A 19,592-nucleotide genomic window follows, 5' to 3' on the forward strand; every position below is an offset into this window, starting at 1 on the left:
CATGAGAACAAACTTTGTTATAATGAGAAGTTGTGTGAGATCTATTGTTTTAGTTTACTCTAGAACGGTTATACTCTGTCTTAATTACTCTAGAACGCTTATACTCTGTCTTATTTTGTCAATTACCATTTATGGGGGGGATTTTTGGAATAAATGATTATTATTTGTGTTTCTTCATGAGTGGATGCATCACTTCATGAAAACTAATAACTTCGGTGTTTCTTCATGAATGGATGCATCATGAGGGGATGCATCACTTCACAAAAACCAATAACTATATTATAGAAAAAGACATGATCTTTCGAATGGCCACGAATAAGCTTATAAATAAGATCCTTTTCTATTTGGTTGAAGAAGAGATCATTTCTATAATCTTTTTTCTTTTTCAAAAAGAATTTCTCTCCATTATCCATAATCTTGATGTTATGTAGATTCACAAATTTCGTTTGTTGATCTTCTAGACGGTGTGCTACTTTTAGAAGAAAGGTGATCTGTTCTATCATGGGAGACAATTACTCTCAAAACTCAAGCACTAGGGTATGTAAATATGTCTCAAAGAGAATGTGAATTCGTTGGACTCAGATCTATAATACATATATGATTTTTCTATTTGTTGTAAATGATAATTTTGACAACAATGTCTACTGTCTCAAATGAAAAACGTATCACTACAAGAAATACCATTTATGATAGCATCAAAAAACGCTATCGTAGATTTTCAATAACATTTTTGAAATGTTGTTGTAGCCCATGTTTTTGAAAGTCCATGACTTTTCATAGCGTTTTTATAACGCTATACAAAACGTTATAAAAAGTCTGCACTGATCAAATTTGATAGTATAAAGACTTTTCATAACGTGGAAAAAACAGCTATTGAAAGTTTAACAACATTTGTTATTGCGTTGAAAAAGTGCTATCAAAACGTTTCAATATTTTTTAAATAACATTGAAAAAATGTTATAAAAGACTTTTTGTAGTGTTTTATAAATGTTGTCGTAGCATAAAGTCCTTGACTTTTTGTAGCGGTTTTTGTAGAGCTATTAACAACTACATAAAAAGTTGATATATATGGTAGCTTTAATTCAATGATATGGAAACATTTCATTGTATTTTAAAAAGTACCATAAAAAAGTTTTTATAGCAATTAAAAAATATTTAAAAAGACGTATATAGGGATTTTAGATATGTTATTGAAAGTCCCTTATTTTTATTAGCATTAAATTCATCGAAATGGAAAAAAGTTGTAAATACCCCACTTTTAAGCATGAATTTTAATGTTAATGGACATTCTATAGCATTGTAATAATACAAATAGAACCATAATCGATCTAATATCATCTATCCAATAACAATTTCTTTAATTTATTTTACAATTTGTTTGGAAAATATTATTATTGTAAAATAAAATTATAATCATATAGATATAGATCAAGTCATTTTCCATATTAGAAAGATGCAATTCACATTTCATCCAAATCTACAATCATAATTATAACCAAAATCTTCAAATTTATAACATATAAAAAAGAAAAAAGCATTATATTCATCGAAAAGATTTGAAATAATTATCAACAATATGTTCCAACGAAGTCCTTACCTATTAGAACAAGTTGTAAATTTTTAATTCAAATAAAATGACTCATATATATAATCCCAAAAAGTTGATAGGATCAAAAGAGATGTTTAAATTGCCGTGATACCAAAATTCTCCCGCATATATAAGTGTTGCTCCAATGTTTTTTTTTTACATACCAATCACCTAATAAAAAATATAAAAAGAAATACCATGATCTAACTCTAACAATAAATTAATTAATGAACTAAACAAATACCTAATTCACAAAGTAAATAATTTTTTTTACATAGTTTGATTGTATCCATTGGCCATGCTACAGTAGTGCCCACAACATCGTTAATAACAATAATATTAGAGGTAGACTTCCATAAGAAGAGGTTTGGTATTTTCGTTGTATGAACCCATACATGAACTGTGTTTCGGCCTAGAGGTACGTGGTGGACAAGAATTGATGGATCATTGCAAGACCATCTACCTTTAGCAATGACTTCTCCTAAACCAACACAATATAATAGCAAACACTTATGAGGAGTGTTGGTAGTAACACTCTTTTTCAACAATAATATGGTTAGAAAAATCTAAAACAATAATAATTTTAAATAATAAAAGAATAAAAAAGTTACAAATAAATTTACCTATGGAAAATTTAAGATTGGAGTAGGAATATATGTCGATGTTGATACTAGCTCTGATAGAACTAACTCAGGACCAATCATCTTCTGCTCACCAACCTCATCCCCAACAAACAAGGAACCTAAAACACTTACCATACAGGGCTTCAAATGGTGGCATGCCAATGGTAACCTGGTAACTATTATTATATGTGAACTTCATCAAATGCAAGTGGGGTCCCAACTCCAAGAAAACTCTGGCACACAAGCTTGCAACATATCCTCCAAAATTTGGTTCAAACACTTAGTTTGATCATCGGTTTGCGAGTGAAAGGTTGTACTAAAGTCTATCTCATGCCTAAGATGGCCTGAAGCTCTTTCAAGAACTTTAAAGTGAAATGAGTATCTCTGTCAGAAACAATCCACACCGACAATCCATGCAGTCTCACTATTTTTGTTAAGTACAACTGTGCCCACTTGCTTGATCTATAAGTGGATCTTTATGGGATAAAATGCTTTGATTTCATGAGTCTATCTAGTATCCACAATGACCCATATCACCGTATAACCTTTCACTATCCTAGGAAATCCTATAATGAAGTCCATCGACACATTCTCTCATTTTCACTCTAGAACACCCAAGGGTTGCAACAAATCTACTGGCTTCTGTTTTGGTACTTTCACTTGCTAGCACACAAAGCATTTGCTAACAAAATATGCCACCAGTAAACTCTTCTCAAGTCCTGATACATCTTCATACTGTTAGTATGCATAAAAAAATGAAGAACTATGGGCTTTAGTTAATAAATCAGTCTTAATTGTACTGTTTGCTAGCACACATAACCGTCTCTCAGACATAAGACCATCATCAAAAAATATAGAGAATCCATCAACTTGTCCTATTTCTGCTAGATGGCACTTCTTAATTAGATAGGAATCACTTCGCTAAGCATCAATAATTCTGTCTCAAAGTCGATTGCATTGTCAACTGAGCCAATGGCGAAGTGACTTCCCCACTGCAACTGCAATCTTAGCTTGTTCAAAGTCTTGATGTAATGGAGGCTATCTAGTAATAAGAGCTGCTAAATAAGCTACCTTCATGGGATTATACCTTAGAATGCCTATTCATGATAACAAAAACAAATTTAGAATGTTTAATAGGTTGCGTAAGAAAGTCTGAAAGGTGCTCCAAAGTTGAAAAGAGAAATTTTTCTTCAACTTAAAGAGGACCTCATTTAAGTTATTACTCAAGCTAATTGTATGTAACGCCCGACAATTTCGGTTTCCTTTTTGTTTTGACCATTAATATTAATACTAAGTGTGTTTATTATTAGTATTAAACTAAAGTTTTTATGGATTAATTTTGAAGTTAGGGGGTGAAATAAATTAATGGCTTAGCAAATAAATGGCCTTGGAAAGGGTCAAAGGTGGTTAATGGAGGAGAGAGGAAAGAGGGTTTTAGGGTTTTCTTTTAATTATTTTTTTTTTTTTTTATTTCTTTTAAAAAGAGGCATGGGGAAGTGTGAGACTCTTCACCTTCCCAAAGAAAAGAAAGAAAATAAAAAATAGAAGAGGAAACCCTAGCCACCGCCGCACGCCGCCGCACGCCGCCGCACGCCGCCGCACGCCGCCGCCGCCAGCTGAAAGAATAACCCTCGGAGCCGGCCGTAGTAGAGCCGACCCACCGCGCGTCTGCAAGCCGAGTGGAAGCCGAGCCATCCTCCGCGCGTCTGCAGCCGAATCCGCAGCCGCCAGCCGAGCCGGAACCCGCCGCGCCGTTTCGACCTAAGGAAGACCGCCGACGCCGCGCCGCTCCGATCAGGAGGATAGCCGAGCCGCGTCGCGTCGCTTCGATCGAGCCGATCTGTGTAGCCGAGAAGCTCCGTCAGCCGCGTCGATCCGAGAAGCTCCGTCAGCCGCGTCGATCCGAGAAGCTCCGTCAGCCGCGTCGCTCCGATCGAGCCGAAGGGAGCCACTTCGATCCGCGCCCAGCCGTCTCCCGCAGCCGCCACTCGAAGCCGATCCGCCGCGCGTGCCTCCAGCCGACGAACGAACCCGGAGCCGCTCCACGCCCGCGCGCCCGAAGCCGAAACCGAAGAGCCGCGTCCGCGTGTGAAGCCGCGCCGCGCGCTTCTGTGTAGCCGAGCCGCGTCTCCCCTGTTGCAAGCCGAGCCGCGTCTCCCCCTGTTGCAAGCCGAGCCGCACGCGAAATCCCTGTACCGAGCCGAGCCGCGTCTGCCCAAGCCGAGCCGGTCCTGTCTTCTTCCAGCCGAGCCGCCAGGACTAAATTGGCTCCATCCACCTATATTTTGGTAAGCTAATTAATTATTGTGGTTTTTCCGGTAAGACTCCATGCTCGGACGTTAGTTAAATTAATTTGGATCTAAATTATATTATTTTCCTCAAGGGACGTCTTGGACCAAGAAATTACTGCAGCGCGGGATTTCTTCAGTAGGGGCTCGAGCACTGCAACCTCCTTCTAGGGTAAGTTAAATTCAATTGAGTCTCGAACCGTTGGTCGTTGGCGACCTATTTACGAATTTTGACTTATTAAACAGTTAGGACTTCGTCGCTTGGAAAGCGTACTGCCTCGCGGTTAGGACTCGACAAGTAGATCTCCAGGTAAGAGATTCTACTACTAGTTTCATGTTTGAAGTATGAGACTGTGTATGCCCTATGTTGCATATTGAGAATTTGACAGTATGATGCCTGAAATAAATGTTAGTATGATGCAAATGACGATATAGTTGTGCTATAGCCTGTTATGTGTGGCAAGATCTATTATGGTTACGACGAATGACGGGACGGAGAGTGTAGAAATGATTTATGTGACATGTTATATGCTGATGCCATGTGTATGTTTACTGCAATTAGGGTACCTGTTAGCTTGATTTCTGTTAGAGTCGTACCTGCATGGGTGTCCTTCGGGATCACCACCTATTGAGGACTGTGTGGTCCGACGGGACGCCAGTCTAGCATGATATAGACATGACTCGAGTGACTCGACGGGGTCCTCGCATCCCGACTGTCCTAGGTGTCCCCGGGCACCGAAGACCAGAGTTACGTTCCTACGGGAGCGCATGATTGCACGTGTTCGGGAACGTGCCAGAGATTGGGTACCAGTTATCAGGACTCTAACAGGAAGTTAACAGGCACCTAGTGGGACTAGTAGTGGGTCCCTTACTGAGTATTTTTATACTCATTCTCTCCACTTTATGTTTTCAGGTAGAGGACGAGGCAAGGGCAAGGGCAAGCTGGCGAGCGACCCGAAGTGAGACCGAGGAGGGCCATAGGGACTACCGCTTCCGCTCATTTCTTACTTCAGATTTTAGCATTTGAGTTTGAGTACTTTTTATTTTTCACTATCTTTTATGTAGATAGGGCCCGAGTAGGATTTCAGAACGTTTTTACATTTTTGCATGACTACCTTGTTTATGTTTTTATAAATGAATTTCTTGAACCGTATGCTTTTAATAAAATTTTAGACTTAAACCACTTGTTCTATATTTAGTAATGACTTCGATTCAGTATAAGGAGTTGGGTCGTTACAGTTGGTATCAGAGCACAGTGTTTTAGGTTCTGTAGACTGACCTACGATGTAAGTCATTTTTGTTTTTGGTTTTTACTTCACCCTATGGCAATACGGTCCTTCGGCACTCGCCAGGTATGTCTAAAGCCTTGCTAATGTTAAGATTACAATTTTGCCTGAATAGTCTAAGACCTAGATATAGGGTGTTAAGTTCTTGTGGTGAAAAGTTTGTTGGTGAATTTTAGGGAGAATGCCGCCACGTAGAGGTACACGCCGAGGAGGTGGTAGGGGAGGCAGAGGAGCCGGTCGTGGCCAGCCGGAGGCGCCACCTGTTGCACCGGCAGTCGACCCAAACGCACCGGTCACCCAGGCGGATCTCGCCGCGATGGAGCAGCGTTATCAGGACATGCTGCAAGCTGCTTTGGCGCCTTTCCTTGCCGCCCAGCAGAACCAGGCCGCCCCTGTTCAGGCCGAGGCCGCCCCTGCTCAGGCCCAGGCCGCCCCTGTTCAGGCTCAGGCCGTCGCTCCTCCAGCCCCTGAGGAAGCTCAACCAGTACCAGTTCAACTGTCGGCCGAGGCGAAACACTTACGGGATTTCAGGAAGTATAATCCCAAGACCTTTGACGGATCCATGGACAACCCCACAAAGGCCCAAATGTGGTTGACGTCCATAGAGACTATTTTCCGGTACATGAAGTGCCCAGAAGACCAGAAGGTGCAGTGTGCAGTCTTCTTCTTGGAGGACAGGGGCACCGCCTGGTGGGAGACCGCGGAGAGAATGCTAGGGGGCGATGTAAGCAAAATAACGTGGGAGCAGTTCAAGGAGAACTTCTATGCTAAGTTTTTCTCCGCCAATGTGAAGCACGCCAAGCTGCAAGAGTTCCTAAACTTGGAGCAAGGCGACATGACGGTGGAGCAGTACGACGCCGAGTTCGATATGCTGTCCCGCTTTGCTCCCGATATGGTAAGAGATGAGGCTGCCAGGACGGAGAAATTTGTTAGAGGACTCAGGCTAGACCTTCAGGGCATTGTCAGAGCCCTCCGCCCAGCCACGCATGCTGATGCACTACGTATAGCACTGGATTTGAGCCTGCCTGAGAGAGCCGATGCGTCTAAGGCTGCCGGCAGAGGGTCAGCCTTGGGACAGAAGAGAAAGGTTGAGACGCAGCCTGACGTAGCACCGCAGCGAACACTGAGGTCAGGAGGTGTCTTCCAGAGACACCGACGGGAGCTTGCAGCAGCCGGGAGGACTCTGAGAGAGCTACCCGCTTGTACTACCTGCGGGAGAGTCCACGGAGGTCGTTGCTTGGCTGGAAGTGGAGTCTGCTTTAGGTGCAGACAGCCGGGGCACACTGCTGATATGTGTCCTCGGAAACCCTTTGAGACGACACCGCCCCAGCCTTCTGCGGCCCAGCAGGGGAGAGTTTTCGCCACTACCCGGCAGGAGGCCGAGCGAGCTGGCACTGTGGTGACAGGTACGCTCCCAATTTTGGGGCACTATGCTTTTGTGCTATTTGACTCTGGGTCATCCCACTCGTTTATATCCTCCGTTTTCGTTCAGCATGTGGGTTTAGAGGTAGAGCCTTTGGGTAGTGTTTTGTCGGTTTCTACTCCATCTGGGGAGGTCCTGTTATCCAAAGAACAAATAAAGGCATGTCGGGTAGAGATAGCGAATCGTATGTTAGACGTGACCTTGCTAGTGTTAGACATGCAGGATTTTGATGTGATACTAGGCATGGATTGGCTATCAGCCAACCATGCAAATATAGACTGTTATGGCAAGGAAGTTGTCTTCAACCCTCCCTCCGAGGCTAGTTTCAAATTCAGGGGGGCAGGCATGGTATGTATACCCAAGGTCATCTCAGCCATGAAGGCTAGTAAACTACTCAGCCAGGGTACTTGGGGTATTTTGGCAAGCGTAGTGGATGTGAGAGAGCCGGAAGTTTCCCTATCTTCCGAACCAGTGGTAAGAGAGTACCCCGACGTTTTTCCAGACGAACTTCCAGGACTTCCGCCTCCCAGAGAAGTAGACTTCGCTATCGAGTTAGAGCCGGGCACTGCCCCAATCTCGAGGGCCCCTTACAGAATGGCTCCAGCCGAACTAAAGGAGTTGAAGGTCCAGTTACAGGAGTTGCTGGACAAAGGCTTCATCCGGCCCAGTGTGTCGCCTTGGGGAGCCCCAGTATTGTTCGTGAAGAAGAAGGATGGGTCAATGCGCCTTTGTATTGACTACCGAGAGCTGAACAAGGTGACAGTCAAAAACCGCTACCCCTTGCCCAGGATTGATGACCTGTTCGATCAGTTGCAGGGAGCCACCGTCTTCTCCAAGATCGACCTGCGATCAGGCTATCACCAGTTGAGGATTAGGGACGGTGACATCCCCAAGACGGCCTTTCGATCGAGGTACGGACATTACGAATTCGTTGTGATGTCTTTCGGCTTGACTAACGCTCCTGCAGTATTCATGGATCTGATGAACAGGGTGTTTAAGGAGTTTCTAGACTCGTTCGTCATAGTCTTCATTGACGACATCCTCATTTACTCAAAAACTGAGGCTGAGCACGAGGAGCACTTACACCAGGTTTTGGAGACCCTTCGAGCCAACAAGTTGTATGCCAAGTTCTCCAAGTGTGAATTCTGGTTAAGGAAGGTGACGTTTCTTGGCCACGTGGTTTCCAGTGAGGGAGTTTCAGTAGATCCCGCAAAGATCGAAGCAGTGACCAACTGGACCCGACCGTCCACGGTTAGTGAAATTCGAAGTTTTCTGGGCTTGGCAGGTTACTACAGGAGGTTCGTGGAAGACTTCTCACGTATAGCCAGCCCGTTGACCCAGTTGACCAGGAAGGGAACCCCTTTTGTCTGGAGCCCAGCATGCGAGAGGAGCTTTCAGGAGCTCAAACAGAAGCTAGTGACTGCACCGGTCCTGACAGTGCCCGATGGTTCGGGAAACTTTGTAATCTATAGTGACGCCTCCAAGAAGGGACTAGGTTGTGTCCTGATGCAGCAGGGTAAGGTAGTTGCTTATGCCTCCCGCCAGTTGAAGATCCATGAGCAGAACTACCCTACCCATGACTTGGAGTTGGCAGCTGTAGTCTTTGCACTGAAGATATGGAGGCACTATCTGTACGGTGAGAAGATTCAGATTTACACCGATCATAAGAGCCTGAAGTACTTCTTCACCCAGAAGGAGTTGAACATGAGGCAGAGGAGGTGGCTTGAGTTGGTGAAAGACTACGACTGCGAGATCCTATACCACCCAGGTAAAGCGAATGTAGTGGCTGATGCGCTAAGTAGGAAAGTTGCACATTCAGCAGCGCTAATCACCAAGCAGACCCCCTTACTCAGGGACTTTGAGAGGGCAGAGATTGCAGTCTCAGTAGGTGAGGTTACCGCACAGTTGGCTCAGTTGACAGTTCAGCCAACCTTGAGGCAAAAGATCATTGCTGCTCAGCTGAATGATCCTTATTTGGCAGAGAAGCGTCGCGTGGTAGAGACAGAGCAAGGTGAAGGCTTCTCCATATCCTCTGACGATGGTCTTATGTTTGAAGGACGCCTGTGTGTGCCGGAAGACAGCGCAGTTAAGACGGAGCTTTTGACTGAGGCTCACAGTTCCCCGTTTACCATGCACCCTGGGAGTACGAAGATGTATCAGGACTTAAGGAGTGTCTACTGGTGGAGGGGCATGAAGAGGGATGTGGCAGAATTTGTCAGTAGATGCTTGGTGTGCCAGCAGGTGAAGGCACCTAGGCAGCATCCAGCAGGGTTGTTGCAACCCTTGAGTGTGCCAGGGTGGAAGTGGGAGAGTGTGTCGATGGACTTTATTACGGGACTGCCCAAGACCCTAAGGGGCTACACGGTGATCTGGGTTGTGGTCGACAGACTCTCGAAGTCGGCCCATTTCGTGCCAGGGAAATCCACTTACACTGCCAGCAAGTGGGGGCAGCTATATATGACTGAGATTGTGAGACTACATGGAGTACCCGTATCCATCATTTCAGACAGAGACGCTCGTTTCACATCGAAGTTCTGGAAAGGACTCCAACTCGCATTAGGCACGAGGTTGGACTTCAGCACGGCATTCCACCCTCAGACTGATGGTCAGACAGAGAGATTGAACCAGATTTTGGAAGACATGCTGCGAGCCTGCGTACTAGAGTTTTCAGGAAGTTGGGACTCCCATCTGCATCTGATGGAGTTTGCCTATAACAACAGCTACCAGGCTACTATCGGTATGGCACCGTTCGAGGCTCTGTATGGCAAGTGCTGTAGATCCCCTGTCTGCTGGGGCGAGGTTGGAGAGCAGAGGATGCTAGGCCCCGAGTTAGTGCAGACTACCAACGCAGCCATACAGAAGATCCGAGGTCGTATGCTGACAGCACAGAGCAGACAGAAGAGTTATGCTGATGTACGACGTAAGGACCTCGAGTTTGAAGTGGGAGATATGGTCTTTCTGAAGGTTGCACCCATGAAGGGTGTTCTGAGGTTCGCGAAGAAGGGGAAGCTAAGTCCACGCTTCGTAGGGCCGTTCGAGATACTGGAGCGGATTGGCCCCGTGGCTTATCGTTTGGCGCTACCCCCATCTTTTGCTGCAGTGCACGACGTATTCCATGTCTCCATGCTGAGGAAATACGTCGCAGACCCAACACACGTGGTGGACTTCGAGCCACTGCAGATTAGCGAGAATCTGAGCTACGAGGAGCAGCCTGTCGAGGTCCTGGCAAGGGAGGTCAAGAAGCTTCGCAGTCGAGAAATTCCACTGGTCAAAATCCTTTGGCAAAACCATGGAGTGGAAGAGGCAACGTGGGAGAAAGAAGAGGACATTAGAGCCCAGCACCCCGAGCTGTTCGAGGATTAGAACTTTCGAGGACGAAAGTTTTTTTTTAGGAGGGAAGATTGTAACGCCCGACAATTTCGGTTTCCTTTTTGTTTTGACCATTAATATTAATACTAAGTGTGTTTATTATTAGTATTAAACTAAAGTTTTTATGGATTAATTTTGAAGTTAGGGGGTGAAATAAATTAATGGCTTAGCAAATAAATGGCCTTGGAAAGGGTCAAAGGTGGTTAATGGAGGAGAGAGGAAAGAGGGTTTTAGGGTTTTCTTTTAATTATTTTTTTTTTTTTTTTATTTCTTTTAAAAAGAGGCATGGGGAAGTGTGAGACTCTTCACCTTCCCAAAGAAAAGAAAGAAAATAAAAAATAGAAGAGGAAACCCTAGCCACCGCCGCACGCCGCCGCACGCCGCCGCACGCCGCCGCACGCCGCCGCCGCCAGCTGAAAGAATAACCCTCGGAGCCGGCCGTAGTAGAGCCGACCCACCGCGCGTCTGCAAGCCGAGTGGAAGCCGAGCCATCCTCCGCGCGTCTGCAGCCGAATCCGCAGCCGCCAGCCGAGCCGGAACCCGCCGCGCCGTTTCGACCTAAGGAAGACCGCCGACGCCGCGCCGCTCCGATCAGGAGGATAGCCGAGCCGCGTCGCGTCGCTTCGATCGAGCCGATCTGTGTAGCCGAGAAGCTCCGTCAGCCGCGTCGATCCGAGAAGCTCCGTCAGCCGCGTCGATCCGAGAAGCTCCGTCAGCCGCGTCGCTCCGATCGAGCCGAAGGGAGCCACTTCGATCCGCGCCCAGCCGTCTCCCGCAGCCGCCACTCGAAGCCGATCCGCCGCGCGTGCCTCCAGCCGACGAACGAACCCGGAGCCGCTCCACGCCCGCGCGCCCGAAGCCGAAACCGAAGAGCCGCGTCCGCGTGTGAAGCCGCGCCGCGCGCTTCTGTGTAGCCGAGCCGCGTCTCCCCTGTTGCAAGCCGAGCCGCGTCTCCCCCTGTTGCAAGCCGAGCCGCACGCGAAATCCCTGTACCGAGCCGAGCCGCGTCTGCCCAAGCCGAGCCGGTCCTGTCTTCTTCCAGCCGAGCCGCCAGGACTAAATTGGCTCCATCCACCTATATTTTGGTAAGCTAATTAATTATTGTGGTTTTTCCGGTAAGACTCCATGCTCGGACGTTAGTTAAATTAATTTGGATCTAAATTATATTATTTTCCTCAAGGGACGTCTTGGACCAAGAAATTACTGCAGCGCGGGATTTCTTCAGTAGGGGCTCGAGCACTGCAACCTCCTTCTAGGGTAAGTTAAATTCAATTGAGTCTCGAACCGTTGGTCGTTGGCGACCTATTTACGAATTTTGACTTATTAAACAGTTAGGACTTCGTCGCTTGGAAAGCGTACTGCCTCGCGGTTAGGACTCGACAAGTAGATCTCCAGGTAAGAGATTCTACTACTAGTTTCATGTTTGAAGTATGAGACTGTGTATGCCCTATGTTGCATATTGAGAATTTGACAGTATGATGCCTGAAATAAATGTTAGTATGATGCAAATGACGATATAGTTGTGCTATAGCCTGTTATGTGTGGCAAGATCTATTATGGTTACGACGAATGACGGGACGGAGAGTGTAGAAATGATTTATGTGACATGTTATATGCTGATGCCATGTGTATGTTTACTGCAATTAGGGTACCTGTTAGCTTGATTTCTGTTAGAGTCGTACCTGCATGGGTGTCCTTCGGGATCACCACCTATTGAGGACTGTGTGGTCCGACGGGACGCCAGTCTAGCATGATATAGACATGACTCGAGTGACTCGACGGGGTCCTCGCATCCCGACTGTCCTAGGTGTCCCCGGGCACCGAAGACCAGAGTTACGTTCCTACGGGAGCGCATGATTGCACGTGTTCGGGAACGTGCCAGAGATTGGGTACCAGTTATCAGGACTCTAACAGGAAGTTAACAGGCACCTAGTGGGACTAGTAGTGGGTCCCTTACTGAGTATTTTTATACTCATTCTCTCCACTTTATGTTTTCAGGTAGAGGACGAGGCAAGGGCAAGGGCAAGCTGGCGAGCGACCCGAAGTGAGACCGAGGAGGGCCATAGGGACTACCGCTTCCGCTCATTTCTTACTTCAGATTTTAGCATTTGAGTTTGAGTACTTTTTATTTTTCACTATCTTTTATGTAGATAGGGCCCGAGTAGGATTTCAGAACGTTTTTACATTTTTGCATGACTACCTTGTTTATGTTTTTATAAATGAATTTCTTGAACCGTATGCTTTTAATAAAATTTTAGACTTAAACCACTTGTTCTATATTTAGTAATGACTTCGATTCAGTATAAGGAGTTGGGTCGTTACATTGTATCTTCACGATAAGCTTCTTTAAGCTTTCTAAAAGGGTATGGAAGGACATTAACAAGACTGTGATTGTTTCTGATGGAAATCTTTTAGGGATAAAGGTAAAGCCCACAGGGTGAGTTGGAAGAAGCTCTATGTCAGTAAGGATGAGGGAGACCTTGGTTTTAAAGACCTCCACCTATTAAATCAAGCAATTTTTGCAAAAAAAAAAAGGCTAGAGAATTATTAGAAATTCTAATTGTCTGCTCACAAGAGTTCTCAAAGGTAAATACCTTAAGGATGGGGACTTTCTTAGAGCTACTTTAGGAAGCAACCCCTCCCTGACTTGGAGAGGAATTGTTTGGGGGATGGGTCTATTTGTAAGGGGTTATAGATGGAATGTGGGTATTGGGGCTTGTACGAGAATCTTTTAGGACCCGTGGCTGCCTAGGGGGTTTATCTTGCCTCGGTTTTTCTTTGAGTCGTTTGATGAGATGCGAGTTTGGGATATTATTAATTGTAATGGTGTGTAGAATGTTGGCTTGATAAATGGTCTTTTCTACCTCGTGATGCAAAGTCTATTTTATATGTCCCTAGAAGTTGACGAGATCATTTGGGACCATGATCCTAAAGGATGGGTTTATGTGAAGAGTGCTTATAACTTGGTGGTTAGTCTAAAGTCTACAACGATCACATTGAGGTTAGATCATATGAAAGCAAAGCCTTTCTAGAGATCTGTGTGGAATGTGGAGGTGCCCTCGAGGGTGAAACTGACTATGTGGAAGGCTATTTCTAATGCTTTGCCTACCATGGACAACATTTGTAAGAAAGGAATTGTTGCTAACCCCCATTTGTTTCTTTTGCAGGTCCTATGTGAAATTAACAAGTTATGCCTTGTGGAGGTGTAAATTTACTAAAGTGTTTGGCTAATAGCTTGTCAAATACAAGTTATTGTAGCCATTTATGTAAAATAATGAAACTTTATCACATAAGAATGGAAGACTGCGCAGGAAAAAGAAGAGGATTTGATTAACTTATGTATCGCATACTACAAAAGAACTTTAACCTTGTTTTATAGTGTTTTATGTGTCCTATCGCATGATATTAGGCAAATAAAATAGAGCTTGACAAAAGAACATCAGGTGAGGAGGCATGCTTAACCAACAAGGCGATGATCACAATAAGCTAGGCGATCTGAAGCACTAGCAAACAAATTTGGTTGATGCAAATGTCGGAAAAAGGATAAAAGGTCGTCTGCAAGGTGCCTATGCAACTTTATTAGAAGAAATAATTACGCGTGGACGTCTTGTCACATCACTCCTTGCCTATAAAAAGAGGCTTTTACTTCAGAAACAAGGGTGCAAAATTGGATCCCGAAGAGCAAGCTCATTTTACCTCCATCCTTTTTGTCTTTAAGTTCGAGGAGAGAGCTTAAAACAAAAGAGAGAGAGAGTTTCCCTTTACCATTTTCCATCATCACAACAGGCAAAAATCAGCGCCAAAGAATATAAGAAATCATATTCTAAGGCTTGACTTATTTCTTTTTAATCCATTTTGTAATTTTTATGTATTAAGTTGGAAGATTAACTCCATGGCCGAAAGGCCTAAGATTTTGTTATAATATTGATACATTTCTTCTACCATGCTCTCATTTCTCTTTTACTCTTCATTTCTGATGCATTTAATTAGTCTCTAAAAAATGTAATGTGTTGTTAATATTAGAGAATCTGGATATATGTATGTTTTGTAAGTTTTGTTTAGCTAAACGCATATATCAAAGCTTTGTTTATTTGAGAGAAAAGACAATCACATTGAGTGTAATCACCTGACAAGTGAGAACCCATATTTAACTAAGCGAACGACGAAGAGATTGTAGCAATGTAATCTCAGCACCAAATTAATTCTTCACATAAGTTACAGAAATGCTAATGTGTGCATCGAAAGCACCGAAAGGATGCTTGCCTTAAATTATGATGAATTGCTTGTAACGCATATAACCTGATTAGATACAAATCATAGCTTAACTTTAAGCATTGGATCCCAAGAGGCGAGCAAGTATGGCGAAAGGGCCGAGAACACGCTCGCCTTAATTTTGAATTAGTAGGTTCTTTGTATCGCCTCAAAATATTAGTGCACAGTACATTGCAATTAAGTAATTAAATATTCCTTTACGTCATGCCTGCTACATGAATTCATATTCCATCGCCATGTTCATCTTGCACCGCCAATTGCACCTTAGTGTATAGTTAGGATAAACATATTGCTCATATTTATACTGTATAAAGTATACATTGGTTTAGCCATGCGATAGGTTTAATTGAAACATCAATTTCCTGAGTTCGACCTTGGACTTACCAAAAAACCTCTATTTGTTTACACTTGGACGATGAATGGGAGAACTTGTACTACATGCATATCATTAGGAATCAGCAACGTATGGATAAGAAAGGCCTCTTTTCTCGCATTATCCTTTCCTAGTCCCCCATTAAGTCGCTCGCTTAGAACCTAACATAACACATCCATGAATGAACGTTGCACGAACAAGCATTGACCCTCATCTTTCCCTTCCTTATTCTCTGTTTGGTTTCAGGATTTGTTGCAGTCTGAGGGTCTGCTAGGATGGGATCGTGAAAGTGCTGAACATTAAAAATTAGGCCACTACATCCATCCTTCCGTGGGATTCTAAAACTATAGAAATTTTCTCAAGCGTAGTGGAGCAGCTCCAAAGCGCAATGTTTTAACAAACAAGCTTGCTCTTCATGTCGAGGAGTTTGGGGGTGAGGGTGCGGTTGTCTGTAAGTAGCAGATGAGGGAGAGCCCGGGGAGTCAGGTGAGTTAGATGTCACCTTCTACTGGTTTTTGGAAGCCTAACTCTGATGCTTCTTAGAGCGAGGCTGAAGAGGTTGGTGGCATAAACTGGGTCGTTCATGACTTTGCTAGGTCTCTCATCCTAGTTGGCTGCGAGAAGGTTAATGTCAAGTAGCCCATCGAGGTGCTTGAGGCTCTTGGTTTGATTCAATGCTTGTATATTTTGTTAGGCTCTTTTAGGTCGAGGGCTTTCCCCCGTGTGTAGGTGGAATTTGACTATGCAGATCTTATTAATGCCATTAAATGTAAGTCTATGGCATTGGCTGAGTCTCGAGGTTTGTTTCTAGGTGGTTGAGTTGGGAAAGATTGCCAAGGTGGATTCTTTTGGTTAGTGCACTCACTCGACTAATGGAGTTGTCTACTGTTTGGCTCGTGTCATGTTGTTTGAGGGGAATTGGATGGATTTTTTTGTTTCTATCTTTTCTTCTTCCTCTGAAGAAGTAGTTAGGTCCTCTTATTGTATTAAAGATGTTTTCTCCTTCATTTCCTGGGAGGAGGCGTATGGTTTTGGTTACTTTCTTGGGGATGAATTTCAGGTTTTAAAAAAAATCCTTCCTCGAATTATTTTTTTGTCCATTATTATTAATTTTTTATATATATTTTTCTTAAATGGTTAAATCATTTGAAAATTTCTTATTTAAGATCAAATTCTTGAATTTTATTAGACAAATAAATAATATCTCATGAAATTATTAATTAAAAGCTGTTATAATATATAAAAATATATATTTAAAAAAGGAAATCGATGATAGGATCGAATGAGAAATATATTTATAAGAATATACTTATTTGATTTTTCTATAAGATGTAAATGTATATTTTTTATTTTTGACAATTTATGTAGCATGCATTTTAAATGTCTATATGTAAATAAACAAATGTGGCAAAGGGTCTTCCAAAATATATGACTACAAAATAAGAACAAACATTTTTCATTTTAAATGTCTATACGTAAATAAACAATTATAACCTTAATTGTATTCCTAACTCAAAGAATCGAGCGACAAAATATTTGAACAATTTCTATTTTGCACAATTTCGAAATCAGGATATAGCATAGAAAATACGAAAGTAATTTACCTATCTACTCAAATGTATTTTTTATTTGGGAAACAAACTCATTAGATTCGCCTTCAAGATTTCAACCTATTGCCCAACCGACGGAGAGGATCAATAGCCAAAAATGGCCGGTTTGCTCTCATGGGCAGCGGACGTCGTCGCCGGCGGTGGCGGCGCCAACCACAACGACGAACGTAGCACTTCGATTCCCCTTATTTTTACTCCGGAGCAGCAGAATTACGTTCGAGAATTGAATCAGAAAGCAGCTTCTCTCAGCCGCTCGGTCCGCGATCTGCGCCTCCGATTGCCTCCTCCCGACATCTCCCAACGCCTTCCCCATCTTCATGCTCACTCTCTTGCTTCAACGGCCGATCTTACTCTTCAATTGAACGCCCACTTTTCCACTCGAGAACAGGTTAGCCTTACATTCTAAATATTACTTTGGAAATAAAGGTTTAACGATCTCGGACTTTCTTTCATGTTTGTTACTGTTGTCCACAACTCTAAGTGCGATTCATGTTTGTTAATTGTTCACCGTAGATGCTGCATTGTTGAATATTTGTTATTGTTGTATTTCGGGATCATTGCAAAATAGTCTAATTTCGGTGGAATTTATTCTTAGCTCGATTTTGTATTGGATTGAGTTAACAAATAATCTCGTAGACCGTGAACTGGATGTGTGCGTTTCACGATGCATGGCCTTCAGCTTCAAGGGGAGATGTATGCTGATTTTTTGGTGAAAATAAGGTTTGATGATAACTTTTGCCGATGGTATGAGGTTTGGCAAGTTTCTGCTTCTGTAGGTGTTAAAACTGGTATTTAGAGATCGCTGGCAGTTTTTGGAAATAAATATTAAGCTTTCTGTACCATGTATGTGGAAGAATTTTATTGCTTCACAGATACGATTTAGTTATACCCAAGAAATGTTCTTGGTTCTTGGTTGCATCGTGTTTTCCTTGAGACGTTTATTTTTGTCGAAAAAACTGTGCGTTTGATCATATTATTATTCTTACTTGTATGTTCAAAATGTTTGCGAAGAACCTGTACTATTACTTCTGATAGTTGGTTGGTATCGTTCTGATTGCCAGGTCCAATTGAGAGAGATATCACTACAGGAAGAAAATGTTGCATATGGAAAGGCCATTTCAAATTGTGAAAATAAAATACAGGAAAAGAGGCAGGAAGCAGATTTGCTTCTGAGGAAGTTAGAGGTAATAGTTTAAGATCTCAACTTCGTTTCAGTTGGTATTTCCGAGGCTCTATTTGATGAAATTTTCCCTTTTTGTTTTTGGTTTTTGATATTTGAGCTGTTGTTTCTCTCCCAGTTTTTCAAGAATGGTGTCAATCTTTGTTAAAAGAAACACTTGAATTCTTAGTCAAATTCTAAAATCCTAAACTACGTTTTTAGTTTTCGTAACTGAACTTGGTTTTAGTAGAAAGTATATAACAAAACCGAGGAACTTAGGTGGGAAGTAGTCTTTATAAGCTTATTTTTCAAAACCTAAATTGAGTACCGATGGGAGTTCTCCTTTCAGATGGATATGTTAATCCAGCATTATGGAAGAGTTGGAAATGCATTTACATGGTGTTATTAACATGATATAAAAGAATTCATCAAATTGTTGGATAGTTCAAGCTCTTACCAATATTTTTTTTTTTAATTGTTCTTTGTTAATTTATACTACAGGTGTTAGAAGAAACCACCAAGAATCTGGAAGTTGAGCTAGAAAACGAACAAGCAGCTCTGGAAAATGATGAATCCACCAACTTCGGAAAATTGACATCCAAACCTTCTAAAGTTGAAGCAGAACAAGATATGGAATTATCAAAGTCTGCGTTGCTAGAAAAACTAGATATCAAGAAACAAGAACTGGTTTGCTGCCTTATTTTGATTTAATACCCTTTTTTCTTTTACTTTTATCTCTCTTCTCCACATTCCATAATAGTTATCGCTGACAAAGTTTGGTTATTCTTCTAGAGTTCAATGGAAGATACGATTAAAGAATTAGAAAAAAAGTGGGCAGAAATTCAGGATAAAGCTCTAAAACAGCCTTCACCAGGTATTTTCAATTGGTCACAATTGTTCTCCTTATTTATTCTTCAAAGACTTGATATCTAAGACTTTTGCAGTTCAGAGAGAGAAAATGTTAGACAAACAACTCCATAGCCTCATCGAGCAGCTAGCTGTAAAACAGGTGAATCTTACATTTCTGCAGTTGAATGCTTAAACTTTCGATTCAGACAATAAAATCAATTCCAAGTATTTCCCCTCTTTGTAGGCACAAGCCGAAGGTTTGGCAAGTGACATTCATCTGAAGGAGATGGAGCTGGAAAAACTAAATGCATCATCAAGGAGGCTGCAAAGTAGCAGCTCCGAGGCTAATATTGCTCGTAATCGTTTTGGAAGAAGCATGTCCGACAAGAACTTTCAAGACCACTTAGCTGAGTCTCACCACAAACTCCCTTATCGCACTGGTGGACGGAGTGAGAATCAACAGAGACTGATGCTATTCCGTTCTGCTTTCGTGGTCTACATTTTAGCTCTACACATCTTGGTTTTCATCAAAATTTCATTCTGAACAACCACATAAATTCATCAGTATTTTATTTGTATGTAATAACTAATTAGATATATAGAAACTCGACGTTATTTTCAAGTAGAACACCAATGCAGTGATCAAATATGTAAACAAATCATCCTTTTGTATTCTCTCCAAGAACTGAATAGATGACAGACTTGTGTAGATTGTGTTTATTGGCATTCATTCTTTCATGTAATAGGTGGAG

The 19,592-nt window shown here is 42.8% G+C and overlaps 2 protein-coding genes across 2 annotated transcripts; both read left to right on the top strand.

The window, feature by feature from the left end:
* Nucleotides 1-3,861: 3,861 nt before the first annotated feature.
* On the top strand, nucleotides 3,862-16,041 carry LOC127149736 (uncharacterized). Its single transcript, XM_051085602.1, has 5 exons — nucleotides 3,862-4,809; nucleotides 5,962-8,404; nucleotides 15,573-15,666; nucleotides 15,766-15,846; nucleotides 15,952-16,041. The coding sequence occupies exons 2-5, from the start codon at nucleotides 5,967-5,969 to the stop codon at nucleotides 16,039-16,041; spliced, it is 2,703 nt and encodes a 900-aa protein (XP_050941559.1). The 5' UTR covers nucleotides 3,862-4,809; nucleotides 5,962-5,966.
* A 715-nt stretch (nucleotides 16,042-16,756) lies between these two features.
* On the top strand, nucleotides 16,757-19,549 carry LOC103500147 (uncharacterized). The gene is made up of 6 exons (XM_008463357.3): nucleotides 16,757-17,220; nucleotides 17,894-18,016; nucleotides 18,493-18,678; nucleotides 18,784-18,865; nucleotides 18,936-19,000; nucleotides 19,085-19,549. Exons 1-6 carry the CDS (start codon nucleotides 16,930-16,932, stop codon nucleotides 19,382-19,384), a joined length of 1,047 nt encoding a protein of 348 aa, XP_008461579.2. The 5' UTR covers nucleotides 16,757-16,929; the 3' UTR covers nucleotides 19,385-19,549.
* Nucleotides 19,550-19,592: the final 43 nt, after the last annotated feature.

This window comes from Cucumis melo, chromosome 6 (assembly GCF_025177605.1).
Source record: "Cucumis melo cultivar AY chromosome 6, USDA_Cmelo_AY_1.0, whole genome shotgun sequence".
Classification (NCBI taxonomy): Eukaryota; Viridiplantae; Streptophyta; class Magnoliopsida; order Cucurbitales; family Cucurbitaceae; genus Cucumis; species Cucumis melo.